The following is a 22,681-nucleotide window of genomic DNA, read 5'->3' as shown; positions in this document are numbered from 1 at the left end:
AATTGTTTTCTTAATTTCATTTTCAATGATTCATTGATAGAGACTAGCAGAATTTTGAGAAGTATGATAGAGAAACCAAAAATTGCCTTGAATAGACTTAGTAGAAATCTGGATATGGAAGATGCTGTAGGGGAGGGTTTAGAAGGAAATAAGGAACATGTTATTAGAAACTGAAAGAAAGGAGGTCCTCATTTGGTGTAAGAAAGCTTAGTGAAATGGTCTTCTGTGGTCAAGTGGAAAGCAGGCTTTTAAGTGATGATTCTGGTTATATAGCTAAGGAGATTTCCAAAGTGTTGAAGGTGAGGCCTGATTTTTTTTCTTGCTACTTAAGATAAAACATGAGATGAGGAAGAGAAAGTGAAGGAAAAATTAATAAATATAAAGAAATCAATACTTGATGATTTTGAAAATTCTGTATCTTTAGATGGCAAAAGAGTTTAATGAAAGAAGGCTATCAGACCCGCAAAATGCTACTGGCAGGAGGCAGTCTGATAAAACTACTTAGCTCCATACTTGCACTACATTTTATGAAAAAGGAAGGATGACTCAGAGGGTAAAACCAAGAGCCCAGGGCGCCTGGTGGCTCAATCAGTTAAACATCTGCCTTTGGCTTGGGTTATGATCCTGGAGTCCCGGGACTGAGTCCCGTGTTGGGCTCCCTACTTGGCAGAGAGTCTGCTTCTCCCTCACCCTGCTCTAGTGCTCTCTCTCGCTCTCAAATAAATAGATAAAATCTTAAAAACAAGAACAAAGACCAAGAGCTCAGAGTTTGGAACATAGAGCTGAGAGGATTATTTCTAGGATTGGAACTCCCAGTATTTTTCCAACTGGACTTCAGAATTGTTTGTTTGTTTTAAAGATTATATTTATTTGACAGAGAGAGAGAGATCACAAGCAGGCAGAGAGGCAGGCAGAGAGAGAGGAGGAAGCAGGCTCCCCACTGAGCAGAGAGCCGTATGCGGAGCTTGATCCCAGGACCTTGAGATCATGACCTGAGCTGAAGGCAAAGGCTTATTTAACCCACTGAGCCACCCAGGCACCCTTGGACTTCAGAATTGTTATGAACCTTTTTAACCTTCCATTTCTGCTCACACACCTCTTACTTGGAATGTCTGTGATCCTTTCCCTGGCGCATTACTATATGTTGGATGTATTGGGGTAAGGTACCTGTTCTCTAGGAGTGGAATGGCTGGACTATATTAAACATCATTAGATGTTTATATTCCTGTGTATATAGCCTTTAGTTTCACAAGTCTGTAGATGGAAAGGAATTGTGCCCCAGTAATTTTACTTAATGTATTACGGCCAGCAACTTCATTTATATCAGGGCCTGATTTAGGTGATAGTATTTTGGACTTCAGAGCCAATGCTATAATAAGATGAGTTTCTTGGAAGCCTTGGGACTTAAATATATTTTGAATGCTGGAGCCCATGAATAATTGGGGACCAGTGGGAAGATTGTAATGGATAGATTCTAAGGTGGTCCCTCTGTGATTCGTACCTCTTGGTATTCACACCTTTGTGAAATCTGCTCCCTTTGAATGTGACTTGCTTCAGACCAACAGATTATGGTAAAAACGATGAGATGTCACTCCCATGAATGTGTTAAGTTACATAAGCTTCTGTTTTGCTAGCTGACTAGCTCTCAGTCTTTCTTGCTGGCTTTGAAAAGGAAAGCTGATGTGACTCCTACAGCTACAAGAAACTAGATGCTTCTAAAAAGGAAAGTGGATCCTTTCCCAGTTGAGCCTCTATAAGAGAACCTTGATTGCAACTTTGTGAGATCCTAAGTAGAGGACTAGCTAAGCCATTCTTGGGACTTCTGACCTACAAATCTGTGAGATAATAAATGTGTGTTGTTTGAAATTGCTAAGTTTGTGATAAATTTTTTTGTGTAACACAGAAAACCAGAACAACTCTTAAAAAGCTAAATATACATTTAACATATAATCAGACCATTCCACTCCTAAAAATTTACCTAAGAGAAAAGGAAATGTATATTCAAAAAACTCCTTATACAGTAACATACAGACCAGCTGTACATGTAATTGTCACAAACTGAAAACAATCCAAATGTCTATGAACCGGTAAATGGATAAACAAATTATGAAACAATGGAATACTTGTTAGAAATAAATTGCTAACACACAATTACATGGATTAATCTCAAAAGGATCACGCTGAATGAAGGAAGCTGGCTAAAAGGAAATACCATGATCCCATTTATATGAAACTCTACAAAAGAAAAACTAAACTATAGTGACAGAAAGCACATTTATTGTCACTTGGGGATGGTGGATCAGGCACAGGCAGAAGGGAAGGATTACAAAGGTCATGAACTTTGGGGGGTGATGGATATGTTCATTATATTCACTGTTTTGTGGTTTCATGTTTGTATACGTAGGTGAATTTACCAAATTGTACACTTTAAATATCGTTTATTGTGTATCAGTTCTTCTTAAGTAAAGCAGTTTTTAAAATGTATTTGCCACTTGCACATTTTTTTTCTCACAAATAACCATATTCAAAGAAATCACAGTCTAGTCATCATAGAATGGGCCTTGTTACTCATCCATTCGTTCTCAAATTATTTTTTCAATATCTGTTAGTGTCTGTGGGAAATGCAAATATGAATCTTTTACACTAAGGAAGTATATAATCTGATAAAATAGTTAATTAGGCTTTGGAAATCATCAATAATTATTTTTTAATATTGTTTTCACAAAGATCCTTACCAGAAGCCAATCCCTCCCAATGACTACGTGTCAGCTGCTCCATACAATTCAGAACCTTGCTCCATACGTCGTCAAACACATAAGCAAGGACATCCTCTTTCATGCAGTAAAATGGAGCAATGGGAGGGTATCCTAATTTCTGTTTCTCTGGAGCTGCTTGTAATTTCTTTCCTTGAAACCCCTCTTCCCTGTAACAGAAGCAAATAAGACTTCATGGTTATTCTTTTTTTTTTTTTTTTTAGATTTCATTTATTTATTTGACAGAGAGAGAGAGACAGTGAGAGAAGGAACACAAGCAGGGGGAGCGGGAAAGGGAGAAGCAGGCTTCTGGCCAAGCAGGAAGCTCAATGCGGGGCTTGATCCCAGGACCCCGGGATGCTCGATCCTAGGACCCTGGGATCACTACCCAAGACGAAGGCAGACACTTAACAACTGAGCCAATCAGTTGCCCCCAAAATTCATGGTTATTCTTTACTGTGTGTTCACCACTGTCCTTTGTGCTTCTTAAGGAGTTTGGTTTGTGTGCCCTTCACCACCACTGACTCAGCGTAAATATGTTAGCAGATGTGTTAAGCTGCCTTGTAATCTAAGGGAGTTCTCAACAGAGGAGAGTGAATTTCCCTCTTTACTCCCACCTTACCCACTACTTTGCCCCCCGCTAAAAAGAACAAGAAAAAGAAGACTGAGACTCAATGTGTATTTTTTAGCTTTAAACAGATGAACACCATCAATTGAGCAATAAGTTATGACAAGCATACAGAAATAATCTTTTTGTTGTAATTGGATATCATTTAGGTTAATATTAATGTAATATCTAATCATGGGCATATAACTGTGCCACATAATTACTTGAGGCAATGATTCATTGGGGAAATAGTGTACTTTTACTAATCCAAATAAACGTTTGGTAGTTGGCTGGAAAGGAAAAGGAGAGCCAAACAGCACAAGAAGCTACTCTGAGGCTCTTCTGGAGACCATGTATCTATCCGTAGGTCAGAAACTCTCAGCCAAGTCTTCTCTATCGCGGAGTCCCGACAGCCCCAGTATTTTGGGGGCAAAACTCTAACTGACAGATGTACTTACTATGATAGATGTATTATAAATTAAGATAAAGCAAATTCTGGAACAGTTGGAGTACAAAGAAATATTTTAAGGCCTCTACAGTGAAAATTATCCCTAGGGTAGCAGAGGTCTCAGGAATTAAATGGGAAGCTGTAAGCAGGAAAGAAGGATGCTAAGATGTTTGTACAGGGCAACTTAAGACTCTCTCCTCTTCTTTTCCCAGAAGAGCTGGCCTGGCTTTAAGTTGGGGAGAAGGCTGATTAGTCTTAATTGTATTTAAATTTGTTTCTTTTTATAGGAGATAACACTTTCTTATGATGAAAAAAATTCAAATTATACAGAAGGAAATGTATATATGTAGTGAAAAATAAGTTAACATCTCTGTCCTCCAGTCACCATTCCCAGAAGCCAACATTATTTATAGTTTGATCTAGAGAAATAGTTACATTATACACTATGCTGCACCTCTGTCTTTTACTTAACAATGTAACTGGCCCTTGATCCCTATTAATACAGATCAATATGCCTCTTAAAAAATATCTGCAGGGGGGCGCTTGGGTGGCTCAGTTAGTTAAGCGTCTGCCTTCAGCTCAGGTCATGATCTCAGGGTCCTGGGATGGAGGCCCACGTTGGGATCCCTGCTCAGCTAGGAGCCTGCTTCTCCCTCTTTCTCTCCCTCTGCCCCTCCCCTCTGCTTGTTCTCTCTCTCTCAAATAAACAAATAAAATCTTAAAAAAAAATAGCTGCAGAGTATTCCATTAGATATACCACAGCATATCTAACTGGCCAGTTACTGACCAACCAACCTTTTGTTCTTATAGTCAGAACTGTATTTAATATCCTTGTACATAGTTCTTTGGCTACATGGGTATTATATCTGTAGGATAAATACCTATAAACAGAATTACTGAGTAAAATAATATATGCATTCCAATTGGAAAGATATTGCCCACTTTCCTCTAAAGAGAAAAAAATCTCCAGTGTTGAAAAAATATGCCTTTTTTTTCCCATTCAAGTAATTATCAAACTTCTTTATTTTTTTCTCTGCCAGTCTGACAGGTAAAATAGTATCTCATTATAGTTTTGATTTGCATTGCTAGTTGCGAATGAGATTGAATTTTATTTCCTTTATTTAAAATCCATTTTCTTGGGTGCCTGGGTGGCTCAGTCAGTTGAGCATCCAACTCTTGGTTTCAGATTAGTTCATGGTCTCAGGCTTGTGGGATTAAGCCTCATGTAGGGCTCCATGCTCAATGCAGAGTCTGCTTGTCCCTTTCCCTCTGCTCCTCCCCCCACTTGCACACTCTCAAATAAATAAAATCTTAAAAAATAATAAAATCCATTTTCTTTTTATGTGAACCATTCATTTTTTTAAAAGATTTTATTTTATTTATTTGACAGAGATAGCGAAAGAGGGAACACAAGCAGGGGAAACAGGAGAAGGAGAAGCAGGTTTTCTGCAGAGCGAGGAGCCCAACATGGAGCTTGATCCCAGGTGCCTGGGATCATGACCTCAGCTGAAGGCAGAAACTTAATGACTGAGCCACCCAGGTGCCCCAAACCATTCATATTCTTTATCTGTTTTGTCCTTGATATTTTCCTTGTTGATGAACATATTAAGGAAATTAAGTCTTTGTTCATGTATAAACTGCAAATATTTTGCCAGTTTGTCATTTGTCTTTTGAATTTATGAGGTTTTTATGTAGAAATTGTATTTTATGTAGTTTTTAAGAATTTCTTAAATGACTTATAGATTTTGTGTTATGATTAGAAAGGCCTTCCCTATTCCCAAGTTATTTTTTTAAAAAACAATCTTTCACATTTTATTCTTCTAAATTTATATGATTTCATTTGCCACATTCAAATTTTTTATATATGTGCAATTTATTTTATTTGAAGAATAAGTTAGGAACCTTACTTTTTTAGATGATTTTTTTCTATGTTGCATCAAAATCATTTGCTGACATTATTATATATCCTGATTTTGTATAGGCGTTTTGGTTTATTTCTGGGCACTTAATCGTTTCAATTAGAAACATTCTAAAGGTTCAACTACTCTGTCATTTTTAATCAATATCTCAGTGGTATTCTAAAGGGAAGGCTGCCTTTCTAAAAGTCTTCTATGTTAGGGCACCTGGGTGGCTCAGTCATTTGATTAAGCATCTGACTCTTGGTTTTGGCTCAGGTCATAAATTCAGGGTTGTGGGATCAAGTCCTGCACTGGGTTCCATGCTCAGCACAGAGTCTGCTTGAGATTCTCTCCCACCCACTTCCTCTCCCTCTGTCCCTCCCCCTATTCATGCATTCACACTTTCTTTCTCTCTCTCTCAAATAAATATATTCTTAAAAAAAAAAATCTTCCTGTGTTACCTGAAAATTAACTTTTATTTATCAGAGAAAGGGAAAGAAATGCCCTTGGGACACCTATGATGCATTTAAATCACATTTTAAATTAGTTAAATCAACTTTTTTTTTTTTAAATATATGTTAAACCAAGGGAGAAGACCTTTGCTTTGAGGAAAAGGGAGAGAAATTAGGGATAATTTGAGCTAAGCCAGATGAAGTGGAGGTGAAGGGGACAGTCTCTAGAAAACCGTAAGTACATAGTAACTATTCTCTTGCAAGAGTGAGTTTGCTCAGTGGTGTTATATATAGAAATCTGGATTATGTTTAGCTGACCCTAGAATTGATTACACTGAGCAGGAGAGTAAGCATGGCTCAGCGGGAAATATGGTAGAAGTCCAGAATCATGTGACACAGTAGAAACTAGATCTAATTATAGCCTCATTGCCTAAAATGAAATTCTCACTTCCATATGTGTTGCTCTGACTATAAATTCTGGAACTTTTGAAGGCTTAGAGGAATAGCTTAAGAGGTTACTATTTGAGAAAGGAAGCATAGAATAAAGAAGAGAGCACTGGATTTAGTATAAGATGAATAAAGTTTTAGGTTTTAGCTTTACCTCAGAGAAATCATTTAACCACTCTGATTCTCATCTATCCTATAAATAATATCTATGTCACAGGACTATTGCCAGACTACAGTAAGAATGGATATAAATAAACATTATTAATTGTAAAGTTTGTGCTAAATTAAGGTTTTATATAAACTATATATACCTTTCAAACATGATTTATGTAAACAAAGTTCACACCTCTTCAACTAGGTTCTTTTGAAGAATTTCAGAGTTTCTATGAGTTAACTGGTGATGATTTACAAAAGGTAAAATCAAACTATGAGAAGAAAAAAAATTAACTCATTTTAAATGTTTAATCTCAGAAAGAGGCAAATGACATGTGCAGGAAGAAAATACAGAAGGAAGTCTGGTACAAAGAAGCAACAGGAATTTGTATCAATTTAGCACATGAACTCTGGATTACTGAGAAGTGAGAGGAAATAAATAATCAAATGACATAAATCTAATTATAGATAATATTGGTAGTATAGAAAAAATAGATATTAATAAACAAAATAGGAGGGGAGTAAATAGCTTTAAAGCCATAATACTCACATATCAGTGTGGTCGAAGGCTAGGTATTCCTCTATTATTCCTTCAGAAAAGATTACACAGTCTTCCTCTTCTCTCTCCATAGAATACAAACTAGGGGATTTGGCAATGGAAGATGCTTTATGAACATAAGAAGATGAAAAATGTAACTTCTTTCCCCTAATACCAAACCTGGGAGAGGAAAAAAACAAATATTAATTATGGACAACATCAACAGTTCTTAGAGCATCTCAGTCATACAGGTTTCAGCTCAAAAATCCATTGTCCTGCTGACACCTTCCTGAACTACTCTAAGCCTTAATACCTAGTATTTCTCAGTACAGGAGGAATAAACACTAACCATAAACCTACTCTGCCTACTATGCAGGATTAAACACTGCTTGTTACCTTTTCAGATGCAATAGCTAGGACTAGTGCTGGGATGTATATATCCCAACTAGTGTTGGGATGCCTGGGTGGTTCAGTTGGTTAAGCGTCTACCTTCAGCTCAGGTCATTACCCCAGGGTTCTGGGATTGAGTTCCATGTTGGGCTTCTGTCTCAGCGGGGAGCTTGCTTCTCCCTCTGCCTGCTGCTCCCCCTGCTTGTGTGCTCTCTCTCTGATAAATAAAATCTTAAAGAAAGAAAGAAAGAAAGAACTATTGGCAAGGAGGTAGAGAAAAGGGAACACTCGAGCACTGTTGGTGGGAATATAAATTGGTGCAGCCACTATGGAAAACAGTACAGAGGTTCCTCAAAAAATCAGAAATTTACTACACAACCCAATAATTCCACCACTGAGTATTAACCTGAAGAAAATGAAAACATTAATTTGAAAAGATATATGCACTCGATGTTTACTGCAGCATTATTTACAATAGCCAAAATATGGAAACAACTGAAGTATCCACAGATAGATGAATGGATAAAGAAGATGTGGTGTACACACACAGTGGAATATTACTCAGCCATAAAAAGACTGAAACTTGCCATTTGCTACAACATGGATGGAAGTAGGGGGTATAATCTTAAGTGAAATAAGTCAGACAGGAAAAGACAAATACCATATGATTTCACTTAAATGTGAAATCTAAAAACCAAGACAAATGAACAAACCAAACAAAACAGAAACAGACATAAATACACAGAACAAACTGGTGGCTGCTCAAGAGAATGGGATTGGCCAAAATAGGTAAAAGGTATTAAGAAGTATAGACTGCCAGGGCGCCTGGGTGGCTCAGTGGGTTAAGCCTCTGCCTTCTGCTCAGGTCAAGATCTCCGGGTCCTGGAATCAAGCCCCACATCGGGCTCTCTGCTCAGCGGGGAGCCTGCTTCCCCCACCCCCGCCTGCCTCTCTGCCTACTTGTGATCTCTCTCTCTGTGTCAAATAAATAAATGAAATCTTTTTAAAAATAAAAAGTAAAAAGTTAATGAAAAAAATTAAGAATATTTATTAAGAATTACAACTTTCAGGTACCTCAGGAGGTTATATGCTTATTTCAGTAACTCCATCATAGTCAAAATGCGTATTCCTTAAGGACAGGAGAAAGCCAGTCAAATCTGAACAATCGTTTTTTTAAATGGCTCTGTTTAACCAAATATTAGATTTAACCAATGTATATTTTGTGTTATTCTTCACACTTTTTTGTACCTGAGGTATTTTTTAATGGAAAAAAAAAAAAAAAAGAATAAACCCAAGGCAATTTTCAGCAAGGCTAGTGGGAAAATCTTATTAGAAGACATTTTGGAAATATGTATTAGCAGCTTTAAAATAAACATACCTGTTGATTCCATCATTCAGTTATTTTCTCTGTAGGGATTTCCTTCAAGGATATGACCTACAAGAGCTAGCTATAAAAATTATCATTATAGAATTGTTTATAATTGCAAAAAATGAAAACTACCTCAAGTGATCCAAAATACACAGTTGGGGATTGGTTGTTTAAATAATGAAATAGTCATGCAATGGAACATTATGAGGTCATTAAATTAATGTTGTGGGAGAAAATGGAAGATGTCCACAATAAAATGATAAGTATAAAAAGGATTATAAATATGTAGTTTCATAAAATTCTACACATATGTGGCAGAGAAGGGTAGGTGCTCCCCAATATTTATTCTTTCCTAGTAAATAATGCCAACTTAATTCAGGAGAGCAATACATCCATCTCAAAGACTGCATTTCCCATTACCATGTAGTCAATGTAACTTATGAGATATGAGCAGAACTGTTTTGTGGGATGCTGGGAAGGCTATTTAAAGAAAAATGGCTTGGCTATAAGGAGTGCCCTTTTGCCCTTCTGCCTTTCCTTTCTGCTATCTGGGAAGTGAATGTCATGTTTGGAACTCTATCAGCCATTTTGGACCATGATTCTTCATATGTTAGAGGAAAAACATCCTGATTTAGCATGGTATAGCAAAAAGATGAAAAGAGTCTAAGACCCTGAAAACACCATGCCACCACCGTACTACCTTTAGATACTATTCCTCCAGACTTCTTTTAAAACAGAAACAATCTAGGGGTGCCTGGGTGGCTCAATCAGTTAAGTGTCTGCATTCAGCTCAGGTCGTGATCCTGGGGTCCTGAGATCAAGTCCCACATCAGGCTTTCTGCTCAGCATATAGTCTGCTTTCCCTCTCCCTCTGCCCCTCCCCCTGCTCGTGCTTGCTCTCTCCCTCTCTCTCTCAAATAAATAAATAAAACCTTTTTTAAAAAATAAAAATAAAACAGAAACTTATATAAGGTATTAAATAAAGTGTACAGTATATAGGAGGTGGCTGGAAATGTACGGCTAGACTGCAGAAATTTGTGTATTAACTTGGGCTAATTGTTAGCAATAAAAAGTACAGTTTTTAAGAAAAGGAATGACAGGATCCTTGCTTTAGACAATTGCATGGCGGGGCCCCTGGATGGCTTAATTGGTTAAACGTCTGACTCTTGATTTTGGTTCAGGCCATGATTTAGGGTCATAAGATCACCTGCGTTGGCTCCATGCTCCATGAGGAGCCTGCTTAAGATTTTCTTTCTCCCTCTCTGCCCCTCCCCCACCCCAACCCCTGCTCACTCGTTTGCTCTCTCTAAAAAAAAAAAAAAGATTGCTGTGGTGGTGATGAAGAAGATAATTGATTTTGGCTTAGGTCATATGGTCTTATGAGTCCTGAGATTGAGCCCCATGTTGAGCTCTGCGCTCAGTGGGGGAATCTGCTTGAAGATTCTCTCCCTCTGCCCCTTCCCCAACTACTGCACACTCTCTCACTCTCTCTCTCAAATAAATAAATAAATTTTTTTTTAAAAGATTTTATTTACTTGACAGAGAGAGATCACAAGTAGACAGAGAGGCAGGCAGAGCGAGAGGGAAGCAGGGTCCCTGCTGAGCAGAGAGCCTGATGCGGGACTCGATCCCAGGACCCTGAGATCATGACCTGAGCCGAAGGCAGCAGCTTAACCCACTGAGCCACCCAGGCGCCCATAAATAAATTTTTTAAAAAAGATAATGTGGTTAAGGAGACTAGTGCAAAAGATAAAACAAGAGCAGATAGGCTGATGAGTGTCCGGACCATAGCAGGAGGCACACTGTATTTGGGGATGGAGAGATGGTTAAGAGGTGAGAAACAGTTTGGAGAACCAACACATGTAAATCGGCTGGTATTACTGTTTACAAAAAGTCTCAAATTTGAAACTTAATGTTTTTTAAGTCTCTGTTCTGAAATTCTAAACAGTGATTCTCAAATCCCCCTAATAGATTCATGCCAATTCATTACAACATTTTTACTGATCTACACCAAAAGGAGGAAAATAAGAACAGTGCCCAGGAAGACTGCCAAATCTTCTTTCTTGAAAATGATTGTCCTTATTTTGAGATTATGTACTTCATGCTTTTTTTTGTGTTAATATATCTTTTCTTTTATAAAATAGTGATGTTAATTTTTGCCTTTTTTTTTTTTTTTTTTTTAACCGCAACAAACAAAAGCTGTCAAAGCCATGTCAAATGCTGGATACTGAGTATTCCATATGTTATTATGCTACTGTGTCATTCCATTTGTATTATTAACCAATCATTTCTTTAATCTGTGGTAACTTTTTTAAAAGATTTTTTTCTTAATTTCTTTATTTGACAGGGAGAGAGAGCACAAGTAGGCAGAGAGGCAGGCAAAGGGAGATGGAGAAGCAGGCTCTCTGCTGAGCAGGGAGCCCAACGCAGGGCTTGATCCCACTAACAGAATCTTTTTTAAAAATTAAAGATTTTGTTTTGGAGATAGCGTGAGCAGAGGGAGAATCGGAGGAGAGGGATAACCAGACTGCGCTGAGCATGGACTGGATATGGGGCTAGAACTTGGGACCCTGAGATCATGACCTGAGCTGAAACCAACTGAGCCACCCAGGTGCCCCTTGGTTTTATTTTTAAGTAAACTCTACAGTCAACGTGGACTTGAAATCACAACCCCTTGCCCCCACCCCAGGATCAGAGTTACATGCTCTATCAGCTGAGCCAGCCAGGCCCCAAAGATTTTTTTTTTTTTAAGTAATCTCTACATCCAACGTGGGATTATACATAATTTGCTTAGTAAAAAAATAACAGTGGTCTTGCCTAATCATGTATTGCTCTGGTAGTAATATTTAATTTGAGATGTTTTCTTGTGAGAGGAAAAAATCATGGCATTTTATTCTTCTCCCACATGCATGGAGGATAAAATGACTTTGCTAGGTTTTTTAAACAGAGTTTAATTTGGAGCCAGTCCATCCAGGTATAGTAAGTCTTCATGGAGGTAATCACTGCAAGACCCTCAAATGTGGTTGAAAGGAACATGTGGCCAAGGGCACCTTCCTGACAGGGATCTGAAAAGTATAATTAGCCACTCTTAACTCCATTTCAGACCAACTTTATTATCCAGTGGACCTCTAGAAAGGATTGAAGTAGGGGAAATTTACATGAAGGAGTGATTTCATGATACCAAAAGGAAGAAAACATAACTTAGTATACCAGAAAGGAAATAAGACTGGATGAACTTCCAGTATAACTGAAGTACCTCCATGGCTTTGGAGAGCTTCAGAAAACTCTTGATGTCTTAAAAAAAAAAAATTCTGATTTGTAATGAGCTTAACTGCCCCTTCCATTTAGGATAGTTGTAAAAAAGAAATCAAAGAAAATGAAAAGAAAGGCTATAATTTATAATGAGTGATACAAGGGAGGTAGGTCCTATGGACCAACAGCAGCCATACCATACCTCCTTAATGATTTTTGTAAATTGTGGTAAAAAATATAACATTAAAATTTCCATCATAACCACTTTATTTTTTTAAAAAGATTTTATTTATTTATTTGTCAGAGAGAAAGAGCAGGAACATAAGCGGGGGGAGTGGGAAAGGGAGAAGCAGGCTTCCCACTGAGCAGGGAGCCCGCTGTGGGGCTTGATCCCAGAACCCTGAGATCACGACCTGAGCCAAGGCAGACACTTAATGACTGAGCCACGCAGGCGCCCCCATCATAACCACTTTAAACTGTACATCATCATAACTACTTTAAACTATACTTTAAGTATATTCATATTATTATTGTGTAGCAGATTTCAAGACTTTTTCATCTTGAAAAACTGAAACTCTAATACCCATTAAATACTAATCCCCTCCCCTGCTCCTGGCAATTACCTTTCTACTTTCTATGCTTCTGACTATGCTAGATACATGATGGGAGTGGAACCATACTATATTTGTCCTTTTGTGACTAGCTTATTTCACTTAGCATATGTCTTTGAGTTTCATCCATGTTGTAGCATGTAAAAGGATTTCCTTCCTTTTACAGTGACATATTATTTTATTGCACATAAATATCACATTTTCTTTAGCCATTCATCTGCTGATAGACATTTGGGTTGCTTCCAGATATTTTGTCAATTGTGAATAATGCTGCAGTGAACATGGTTGTACAAATACCTCTTTCAGGGGCGCCTGGGTGGCTCAGTGGGTTAAGCCGCTGCCTTCGGCTCAGGTCATGATCTCAGGGTCCTGGGATCGAGCCCCGCATCGCATCGGGCTCTCTGCTCAGCAGGGAGCCTGCTTCCCCCTCTTTCTCTGCCTGCCTCTCTGCCTGCTTGTGATCTCTCTCTGTCAAATAAATAAATAAAATCTTAAAAAAAAAAAATACCTCTTTCAGATCCTGCTTTCATTTTTTTTCCCCCTTTGGATACATATACCTGGGAGTGGGATTGCTGGATCATATGATAATTCTATTTTTAATTTTTTAAGCAACTTCCATACTGTTTTTCACAATGGCTACAGCATTTTACATTTCCACTAAAAGTGCACAAAGGTTCCAATTTCCCTGTATCTTTGCCAATACTTTTAATTTTCTATTCTGTTAACAGTGGCCATCCTGATGGGTGTGAGGTGATATCTCATTGTGGTTTTGATTTGCACTTTTCTTATGATTAGTGATGTTGAGCATCTTTTCAAATGCTTGTTGGCCATGTATGTATCTTCTTTGGGGAATTGTGTAGTCTAGTCCTTTGTTCATTTTTAAATTGGGTTATTTTATTGTTGTTGAGTTGCACAAGTTCCCTTTATATCCTGGATGTTAAGCCCTTATCAGATAATGTGATTTGCAAATAGTCACTTCCATTCCATAGGTTGCCTCTTCACTGGATTGACTGTTTTGTTTTTTGGATGCTCAGAAATTTTTAAGTTTGATGTAGTCCAATTTATTTATTTTTGCTCTTGTTGTCTATGCTTTTAGTGTCATATCCAGTAAATCATTGCCAAATCCATGACATGACATGAATTATGTAATTTTGGTCAGTGAGAAAGAATACATCATTTCTGTGGAAGACATTACTTGGTAAAAACCTGGGTAAGTTATATAAAAAGAGTAAACTTAAAAGGGCTTATTGATGTAATACATGAGGTTTGAATTTAAAAAGAAAGCTCAGTCTAGTGACAAGAAACTTGAATTTAAATCCTTTTAGAAAAGTAGACAAATCCCATTATCTGACTATTTAGTTGATAACCCAGGTCCTATAACCATAACTGGCCTAATGCAGTAATGTTTTACTTTGTGGTCTTTTGAAAAGTCTACAAGTCCAAAAAAACGCATCAAAACTACTGCTACTAAAACTCTTAGCAGATGATTCAAATAAGTAAAACTACAGTCTTGGTAAAAAAAATTAGGAACAACAACAACAAAAGAATTAAAACTATGATATTTTACAATAGATTTAGGGGTAAACATAGGTTTTGAAATAATTCTATTTAGGTTTTTAAAAATATTTAAATTCCAGTTAGTTAACATACAGTGTGATATTAGTTTCAGGAGTACAGTATAGTGATTTAACACTTGCATACATCACCCAGTGCTCATCACAAATGCACTCCTTAATCCCCATCACCTATTTCACCCATCCCCCCCCACAACTCCCCTTTGGTAACCATCAGTTTGTTCTTTACAGTTAAGGGACTGTTTCTCTTTGTTTTGTTATGTTTCTTGAAGTCCACATATGAGTTAAATCATATGGTATTTGTCTTTCTCTTCGTTTGCTCAACATATACTCTCTAGATGCATCCATGGCAAGATTTCATTCTTTTTTATGGCTGAGTAATATTCCATCGTGTGTGTGTGTGTGTGTGTGTGTGTGTGTGTGTGTGTGTGTGTGTTTGTGCACGCGCCCCCCCCCCATCTTCTTTATCCATTCATCAGTTGATGGACACTTGGGCTGTTTCCATAATGTGGCTATTGTAGATAATGCTGCTATAAACCTCAGGGTGCATGTATCCCTCTGAATTAGTGTTTTTATATTCTTTGGGTAAATACCTAGTAATGTGATTGCTCGATCATAGGATAGTTCCATTTTTAACTTTTTAAGGAAACTGCATACTCTTTTCCAGGGTGGCTGCTCTAGTTTGCATTCCCACCAACAGTGCAAGAGGGTTCCCCTTTGGGCACCTGGGTAGTTCAGTTGGTTAAGCATCTGCCTTCGGCTTGGGTTATGATCCCAGGGTCCTAGGATGGAGCCCCCTGCTCAGAGGGGAGCCTGCTTCTCCTTCCTTTGCACCTCTCCCCCACTCATGCTCGCTCTATCTTGCTCTCTCTCCCTCTCAAATAAATAAATAAATCTTTTAAAAAAGAGGGTTCCCCCTTTCTCCGTATTGCTTGCCAATACCCATTGTTTCTTGTATTGTTGATTTTACCCATTCTGATAGCTATGAGGTGATAGTTCACTGTAGTTTTGATTTGCATTTCCCTGATGACCAGTAATGCTGAGCATCTTTTCAGGTGGCTGTTGGCCATCTGCAGGTCTTCTCTGGAAAAATTTGTGTTCATGTCTTCTGCCCATTTCTAAATTGGATCATTAAGTTTGGGGATGTTGAGTTTTATAAGTTCTTTATATATTTTTGGACATATCAGGTATGTCATTTGCAAATATCTTCTCCTATTCCAAAGGTTACCTTTTAGTTTTTATTGATTGTTTCCTTTGCTGTGCAGAACTTATTTTTATGAAGTCCCAATAGTTTATTTTTTCTTTTGTTTCCCTTGTCTCAGGAGATATATCTAGAAAGAAGTTGTTATAGCCAAAGTCAAAGAGGTTACTGCCTGTGTTCTCTTCTAGGATTTTTATGGTTTCAGTTCTCACATTTAGGTCTTTGTTCTATTTTTTAAGATTTTATTTACTTATTTGAGAAAGACAAAGTGAGCACGAGCAGAAGGAATGGCAGAGGGAGAAGGATGGGGAGAAGCAGACCCCCGCCAAGCAGGGAGCCCGATGTGGGGCTTAATCCCAGGATTCTGGGAAATTGACTGGAGCCAAAGGCAGATGCTCAACTGGTGAGCCACCCAGGTGCCCCCTTTAATCTACTTTGAATTTATTTTTATGTGTGGTGTAAGAAAGTGGAATAATCCTATTTAGGTTTATTTTGCTGTTGTTTAAAGAGTTTGAGGTATTCAAAAGAATTAGCTGTTCTAAATAATATACTAATTATACAACTTAAGCTAATAAACTAATAGTTTAATTTCTGTAAAGAAATTAAGTTGTAATTAATACTACATGTTTAAGAAAAAATCAGTTTTTCAAAGTTTTTTCAAAATATCTTTTTTTTTTTAAGATTTTATTTATTTATTTGTCAGAGAGACAGATCATGTGAGTACAAGCAGGGGGAGCGGCAGGCAGAGGCAGAAGCAGGCTCCCCACAGAGCAAGGAGCCTGACTGTGGGACTCAGTCACAGGACCCGGGGATCATTACCTGAGCTGAAGGCAGATGCTTAACCAACTAGCCCTCCAGACATCCCTCAAGAAATCTTTAAAGTGTTTCTCAGACCTCTAAATTTTTTTAACCCAGTCTATCTACACTTTATTTCAAGAAGGAAGTGCCTGTATTTATAGATAAACATAAATACAAAGATAGAGATGAATCTAAATAACAAAAATATCCTTAAACCCTAGGGAATGTCTTACTTTTCAAACAAAAAAATTATACCACAAAATTCTTATGTGTACAAAAACTATAGTTAATCTTAACAGAATTCTCTGTGCTTTATTAAATACCAACAAGTAAAAAGTTTTTTAATCCCCTAGTATAACTGGCAGAATGAAACACTTACACATTTGGATACATAAATACTCACATATTAGAAATACTTACATAGTAGAATCTCTTTCTTGAGAAAGTGTTGCCTCCTGTGAAGCTGAAACAACAGAAGGGGATCTAGGATACAGTCCATAACCTTCACTTGGAGTGATTATCTGCCTACCCAGAAGCCTTCAAAATGAACAACATAAAGAGACAATTAAGCACCTTCACCTGTCATTCATACAAAATGTAGATATTTTTGGAACAAATTTACTGGCTCTATATAAAAGTCCAGTACATACTTAGTCTGATACTGTTTAAGAATAATTCTTGGGGGGCGCCTGGGTGGCTCAGTGGGTTAAAGCCTCTGCTTTCCGCTCAGGTCATGATCCCAGGGTCCTGGGATCGAGCCCCGCATCGGGTTCCCTGCTCAGCAGGGAGCCTGCTTCCCTCTCTCTCTCTCTCTGCCTGCCTCTCTGCCTACTTGTGATCTCTGTCAAATAAATAAATAAAAATCTTTAAAAAAAAAAAAAAGAATAATTCTTGGGAGAAAATGTGAATCCACAGAGAGAGGTACAGCTCTCTTCCAAAAAATGGAGATGGAAAAGATAAAGATAAAGCCTCCCCACCGTTGAAAAGATCAAGGAAGCTGAGCAAACATTTGTAATTTTCCCTCTATCCTCTACAATAATCTTCATTAAATCTGCCAAAATGGATGAAAGCCAGGCCAATTTAGTGAAAACTATGAATTATATTCTTAAGAACATGATGCTTTATAAATTTTAAGTATAAATTTTAAGTCCTAAGTACAGTAATGTGGTTTCTGAGGAACATTTCCTAACAGCTTATGTCTGCTTTCAAATATACATAAGAATTTTCTTGTAGACAACAGTGTAAACAAATACATTTTCTGACCCTCTTGCTCAAAAGAAGAGCTGTTTGGACGGCCACAATACACAGATCTCAGCTACTGGTATAGAAATTGTTTTACTCAGGACAACATAGTGGTAGTTAGGAAAACTCCAAGAAACTTCCATCAACTTGAATTTTCTCTCAACTGAGTCTGTATACCATATGGCCTTATTTAAATTCATTAAAACCAAGCCTATAAAGATTTCAAAATAGCAGCTCTTTTGGATATCTGCTTTTCAAGTTTTAGTTAGCCATGAATACAAGCCAACCATGGGGCTCTAATACCTGAGGTGAGGAAAGCTACATGTCCATTGTTGGCACTCTTCTTGTAGACTCTTAGTATGCACACTCAACTTCTGCTCATATAAGAGCTCGTCAATGGCTGTGAACATTGCCTGGACTTTTTCAGTGGCATTTTGATCAAGTTCCTAGAAGAAAATACCACACCAAAATATTTAGGTAACCTTTTAAAATCATAAAGGTTGAAAGCAATCAAATTTTGTTTTCAATACTTAATCCATTTCAAATACTGTTGAATTTCCATGAAAGAAAAGCTATTGAATTTTTGTATCTTATAATATTCAGATTTCCTTTATAGTCTTATTCAAAGAAAATTTATAGAAATATTTATTTTTTAAAGTAACATTTTCTTCATCATAAAAATACTATGTTTATTGTAATTTTGAAAGATCCAGAAAAGTATGAAGAAAAATTAAAATTACCAGTAGTTCTACCAAATATAATGACTGCTAATTTAAGTATAGTTGCTTGGTTCCAGTATTTTTTTTTTAGAGCTCTCTCAGTCAATCCTATATATTTGACTCTTTTTTTTTTTTAAAGACTTTATTTATTTGACAGAGAGAGAAATCACAAGTATGCAGAGAGACAGGCAGAGAGAGGGGGAAGCAGGCTCATTGCTGAGCAGAGAGCCTGATGCGGGGCTCGATCCCAGGACCCTGAGATCATGACCTGAGCCAAAGGCAGAGGCTCAACCCACTGAGCCACCCAGGCGCCCCATATATTTGACTCTTGAACAACATGGGGCTCAGGGGTGCTGACCACCACCTCCCCCCAGATGCACAGTCGAAAATCCATATATAACGTTTGAGTCTCCAAAAACCTAACTACTAATAGTCTACTGGTGATTGGAAGCTTTCCCAATATCCCATATTTTATCTAGGTATTACATACTGTATTCTTATCATAAAGTAAGTTAGAGGATATTGAGAAAATCATAAGAGAAAACATATTTACAGTACTGTACTATTTTGAAAAAAATCCACATAAAAGTGGATCCACACAGTTCAAACCTGTGTTGTTCAAGAGCCAAGTTTAGTCTGTATTCTTCAATTGACAGTTTAGGTTATGTCCCTGCCTTCTGTAATTCTTTAGCAGCAGCCATAGGGATCTAATCATGTTTTCTGATTCTCTGCTTACCCTCTACTTCGTCTGTATTTATGCATCCTTTTATATTCTGGTGGAAGAAAAGTTAAACCTTTTTCAAAAGTATAAGATAAGAAATCTGTATTTTCACTCCATGAATGAAAATCATCTTCTACCCAATTAAAAAAGGCTTGCTAAATAGATATGAAGGTTAACTTTAAAGACTGTTGACCTTAACAAAAACAAGAGTCAGCTATTTTATAAGCAAAATGAGCTTATTTGGGAATAGCAGAGAAGTGGAACTGGGGACAAGCAAACTCATGGCAAACCACAGGCAAGTCCAGAAAAGAAGAGAGGGGCTTGCTTTTATAGGTGAAAGGAGAAAGCTAAAAAGGTCCATTATGGCTTCTCATTAGCTGAATGTGGTGGTTTCTCACTAGCTGGGCTGTTGCTGGGTAGGAAGAAATTCTTCCTTCTGTTAGGGTATATAAAGTAAGCTTCTTCCTGTTGGGGAATACGAGTTATGGCTTCTTATGGAGGTTGGTAGTGTGTGAGAGATCTCATTTAGGGCTTCTCAACTCCATGTTTAATGACATTTATTTATTTTCACAGGACTCAACACAAATAATATTCTAAAAATTTCTTACTGTTTTCAAACTCCTGCGGGGGTACAATGGGACTTTACTAGTCTCAGTGAAATTTGTTATTTTTTTTCAGGGAGGTCAAAGTTCATTATTATAGGTAGAATGGGATAATGTTGAGAAAGAAGTGACTAGGCACACTCTCCTAGCAAGGTATCTTTTTTTTTCTTTTTTTTTGCATCGCATGCATTTTTTTTTTTTTTAAAAATTTTAACTCCAGTATAGTTAACAATAATGCCATGTTAGTTTCAGGTATACAATATAGTGATTCAACAATTCCATACATCACCCTGTGTTCATCATGAGAAGTGCAGTCCTTAATCTCCATTATTCTTTCACCCATTCCCCAGCCACCTCCCCTTTGGTAACCATGTTTGTTCTCAATAATTAAGAGCCTGTTTCTTGACTAATTTATTATTTTTTTCTATTAAATATTTATCTACCTAAATACTGTTCTTCTTGTTGGTATTTGCCTATTAAAACTTTTCCCATTCCTTTATTTTCAACATTTGGGTATCATTCTGTCTTTGACATGTTTATTTAAATAGCATGTAGCTGGAATTTTAAAATCCAATTTCAGAGTCTCTTTTATTACTAGGTGAATTTTATCCACTTTTACTTATTGTAATGTGCAATATTTGAATGTATTTCTACCATTTGTTTTGTGTTTGTATTTATCCTTCTTTTTCTTGTGTTGTTTATTGTCTTTTCCTTCTGTTACACTGATTTCCTTATTTCCCCTATTAATTTGGAAGTTATTCATTATGTTTATATTCTATTAGTAGTTACACTTAAAATTTTAGCATCCATAATCCCTTATTTTTCTAACAAAGTCTGATGTTTTTTAGCATTTTGGTTCTCCACTGAAACAAAGCAAGAATTTTGATCATTTCACAATATATACATATATCAAATCATTATATTGTATATCTAAAACTAACATAAAGTTATTGCAATTATATCTCAATTTTTAAAAATTAAATTTAAAAACAAAAATGGGAGGAAGGAGAACACAGATATGAGCCATGTTGTGTGAGGATAGAATCCACAGAATTTGATGAGTGTTGTGTGAGGATAGAATCCACAGAATTTGATGACTGATTTGATGAGAGAGATGGTTAATGAAGATGAATATTCTTAGATTCATCTTCATTCATTCATTCATTCAGCCTCTATGCTGCTGATAGAAAGGATGATGCTAGGGATGCTAGGGATGCCTGGGTGGCTCAGTCGGTTAAGCCACTGCCTTTGGCTCAGGTAAGATATCCTTAACTGAGAAGATCTCAGTGGTCTTTATACAAAGTAACCAATCGGTACCATATGTTTTTTGTTTAACTTTTTATTTTGACCTAATTTCAGACTTAATATCAGGTATCTTTAAAGTAGGAGAGGTAAACACTTGAGACTTCTCAGGAAACACTCTTACCAGTTCTTTCTTAAGCTTTGAGAACATGTGGATAATGAAATCAATATAAACTGTTATTAAATAATAACCCCCAAAAGTGAAATAGAATAAAGTAGAACAGGATGTAAATATAATAGTATTACTCATATAAAGGTTATTACTTTATGGAACTTTGTCTTCTGTTTTATGTACACACAGTGAGTCAACTAAATGTCTATGTCAACTACATGTCAATTACATGTCTTAGTGTGAGTTGCAATTTTAAAAGCTTGATGCCACCAATCTAGACAGGGACCAACAAGCCATTTTTCTAGTGGAAACCCTCCCTACTTCAGTTTACAGGATTAGAGTATAGACTGGAACAAAAAGGGATGCAGGGGCTTAAGGCATCTTTCATCACTTTGACAATGAATGACAATCCGACTATGTAAAATATATTTTTTAAAATGACTTTGATGTGCTTTAACTTCCAAGTATTTTTCATGTTTTATTTTGAATATTAGTATTAGTGTTGTTTTTAACACATAAGATGTTATCTGTTTTGGTAACTACTTAGGTTTACCAATATGCTTTGCCAATTACTTTGCTTTCTGTTGCTTCATGTAACCCATTCCTTTCTTCTGCCTCTTTCTTCTTGGTATTATCTATCTTTTAATAGTTCTCTCAGTGTGTGTGTGTGTGTGTGTGTATGTATATATATATATATACATATACACACACATATATATGGGTGGGAAACTCTTGTTTCATAGATGTTTAAAATGTCTTTATTTTGCCTTCACTATTGAATGCCAATACATCATATATTTCTATATCTCATTTATCATATATGAGATATATCAATTCAAATATATATGTTACATACACTCACACATACATATATACATACAATTTAGCACTACCAGAAGTGTGTGAGCATTAAATTTTGTTCCACATCCTGGCTAAAACTAGGTATTGTTGGTCTTTATAGTTTTAGCAGTTTTAGTAAGTGTGAAATGGTATATCATGACAGTTTTAAATTTGTATTCCTCTGATGATTAATGATACTGAGCATATTTCTATATTCTACTTGGTCATATATCTTCTTTCATGGAGTTCAAGTCTCTTGCCTATTTTTTTCAAATGCTTTGTCTTCTTAATATGGAATTTTTAAGTTTTGAATACAAGTCCTTTGTCAGATATATGTACTATTGCAAATATTCTCTCCCTATCTGTGGCTTACCCTTTCATTCTCTTGATGGTATATTTGAAAGCACAAAATATTTTAATTTTGATGAAGCCAAATTTGTCCATTCTTTTAGGCTTGTGCTTTGGTGTGTCATATCTGCATACTGTTGTCTTGCACATTTTCTTATATATTTTTTTCTAAAAGATCAACAGTTTTTTTCTCTTACATTTAAAAAACTTTATTATTTTTAGTAAATTTTCGATATGGTGTGAGTTAATCTAATTTCATCTTTTTGCATCTGGATATCTAATTGTCTCAGCAAATATTTATGGG

The 22,681-nt window shown here is 36.6% G+C and overlaps 1 protein-coding gene across 4 annotated transcripts in view; it reads right to left on the bottom strand.

Moving 5' to 3' along the window:
• FAM149B1 (family with sequence similarity 149 member B1) overlaps positions 1 to 22,681 on the bottom strand; it is a 79,385-nt gene that overhangs the window by 33,889 nt on the left and 22,815 nt on the right. For all 4 annotated transcript variants that reach the window (XM_047702486.1, XM_047702487.1, XM_047702485.1 and 1 more), the window contains 4 exons: positions 18,037 to 18,179; positions 16,912 to 17,028; positions 7,309 to 7,476; positions 2,736 to 2,923 (listed from right to left, as the gene is read on the bottom strand). In XM_047702486.1, coding sequence (XP_047558442.1) covers positions 2,736 to 2,923; positions 7,309 to 7,476; positions 16,912 to 17,028; positions 18,037 to 18,179 — 616 coding nt within the window. The remainder of the gene's footprint in view (positions 1 to 2,735; positions 2,924 to 7,308; positions 7,477 to 16,911; positions 17,029 to 18,036; positions 18,180 to 22,681) is intronic.

The sequence above is a fragment of the Lutra lutra genome, chromosome 14 (assembly GCF_902655055.1).
Source record: "Lutra lutra chromosome 14, mLutLut1.2, whole genome shotgun sequence".
NCBI lineage: Eukaryota > Metazoa > Chordata > Mammalia > Carnivora > Mustelidae > Lutra > Lutra lutra.
This window is presented reverse-complemented; position numbering and strand designations above follow the sequence as displayed.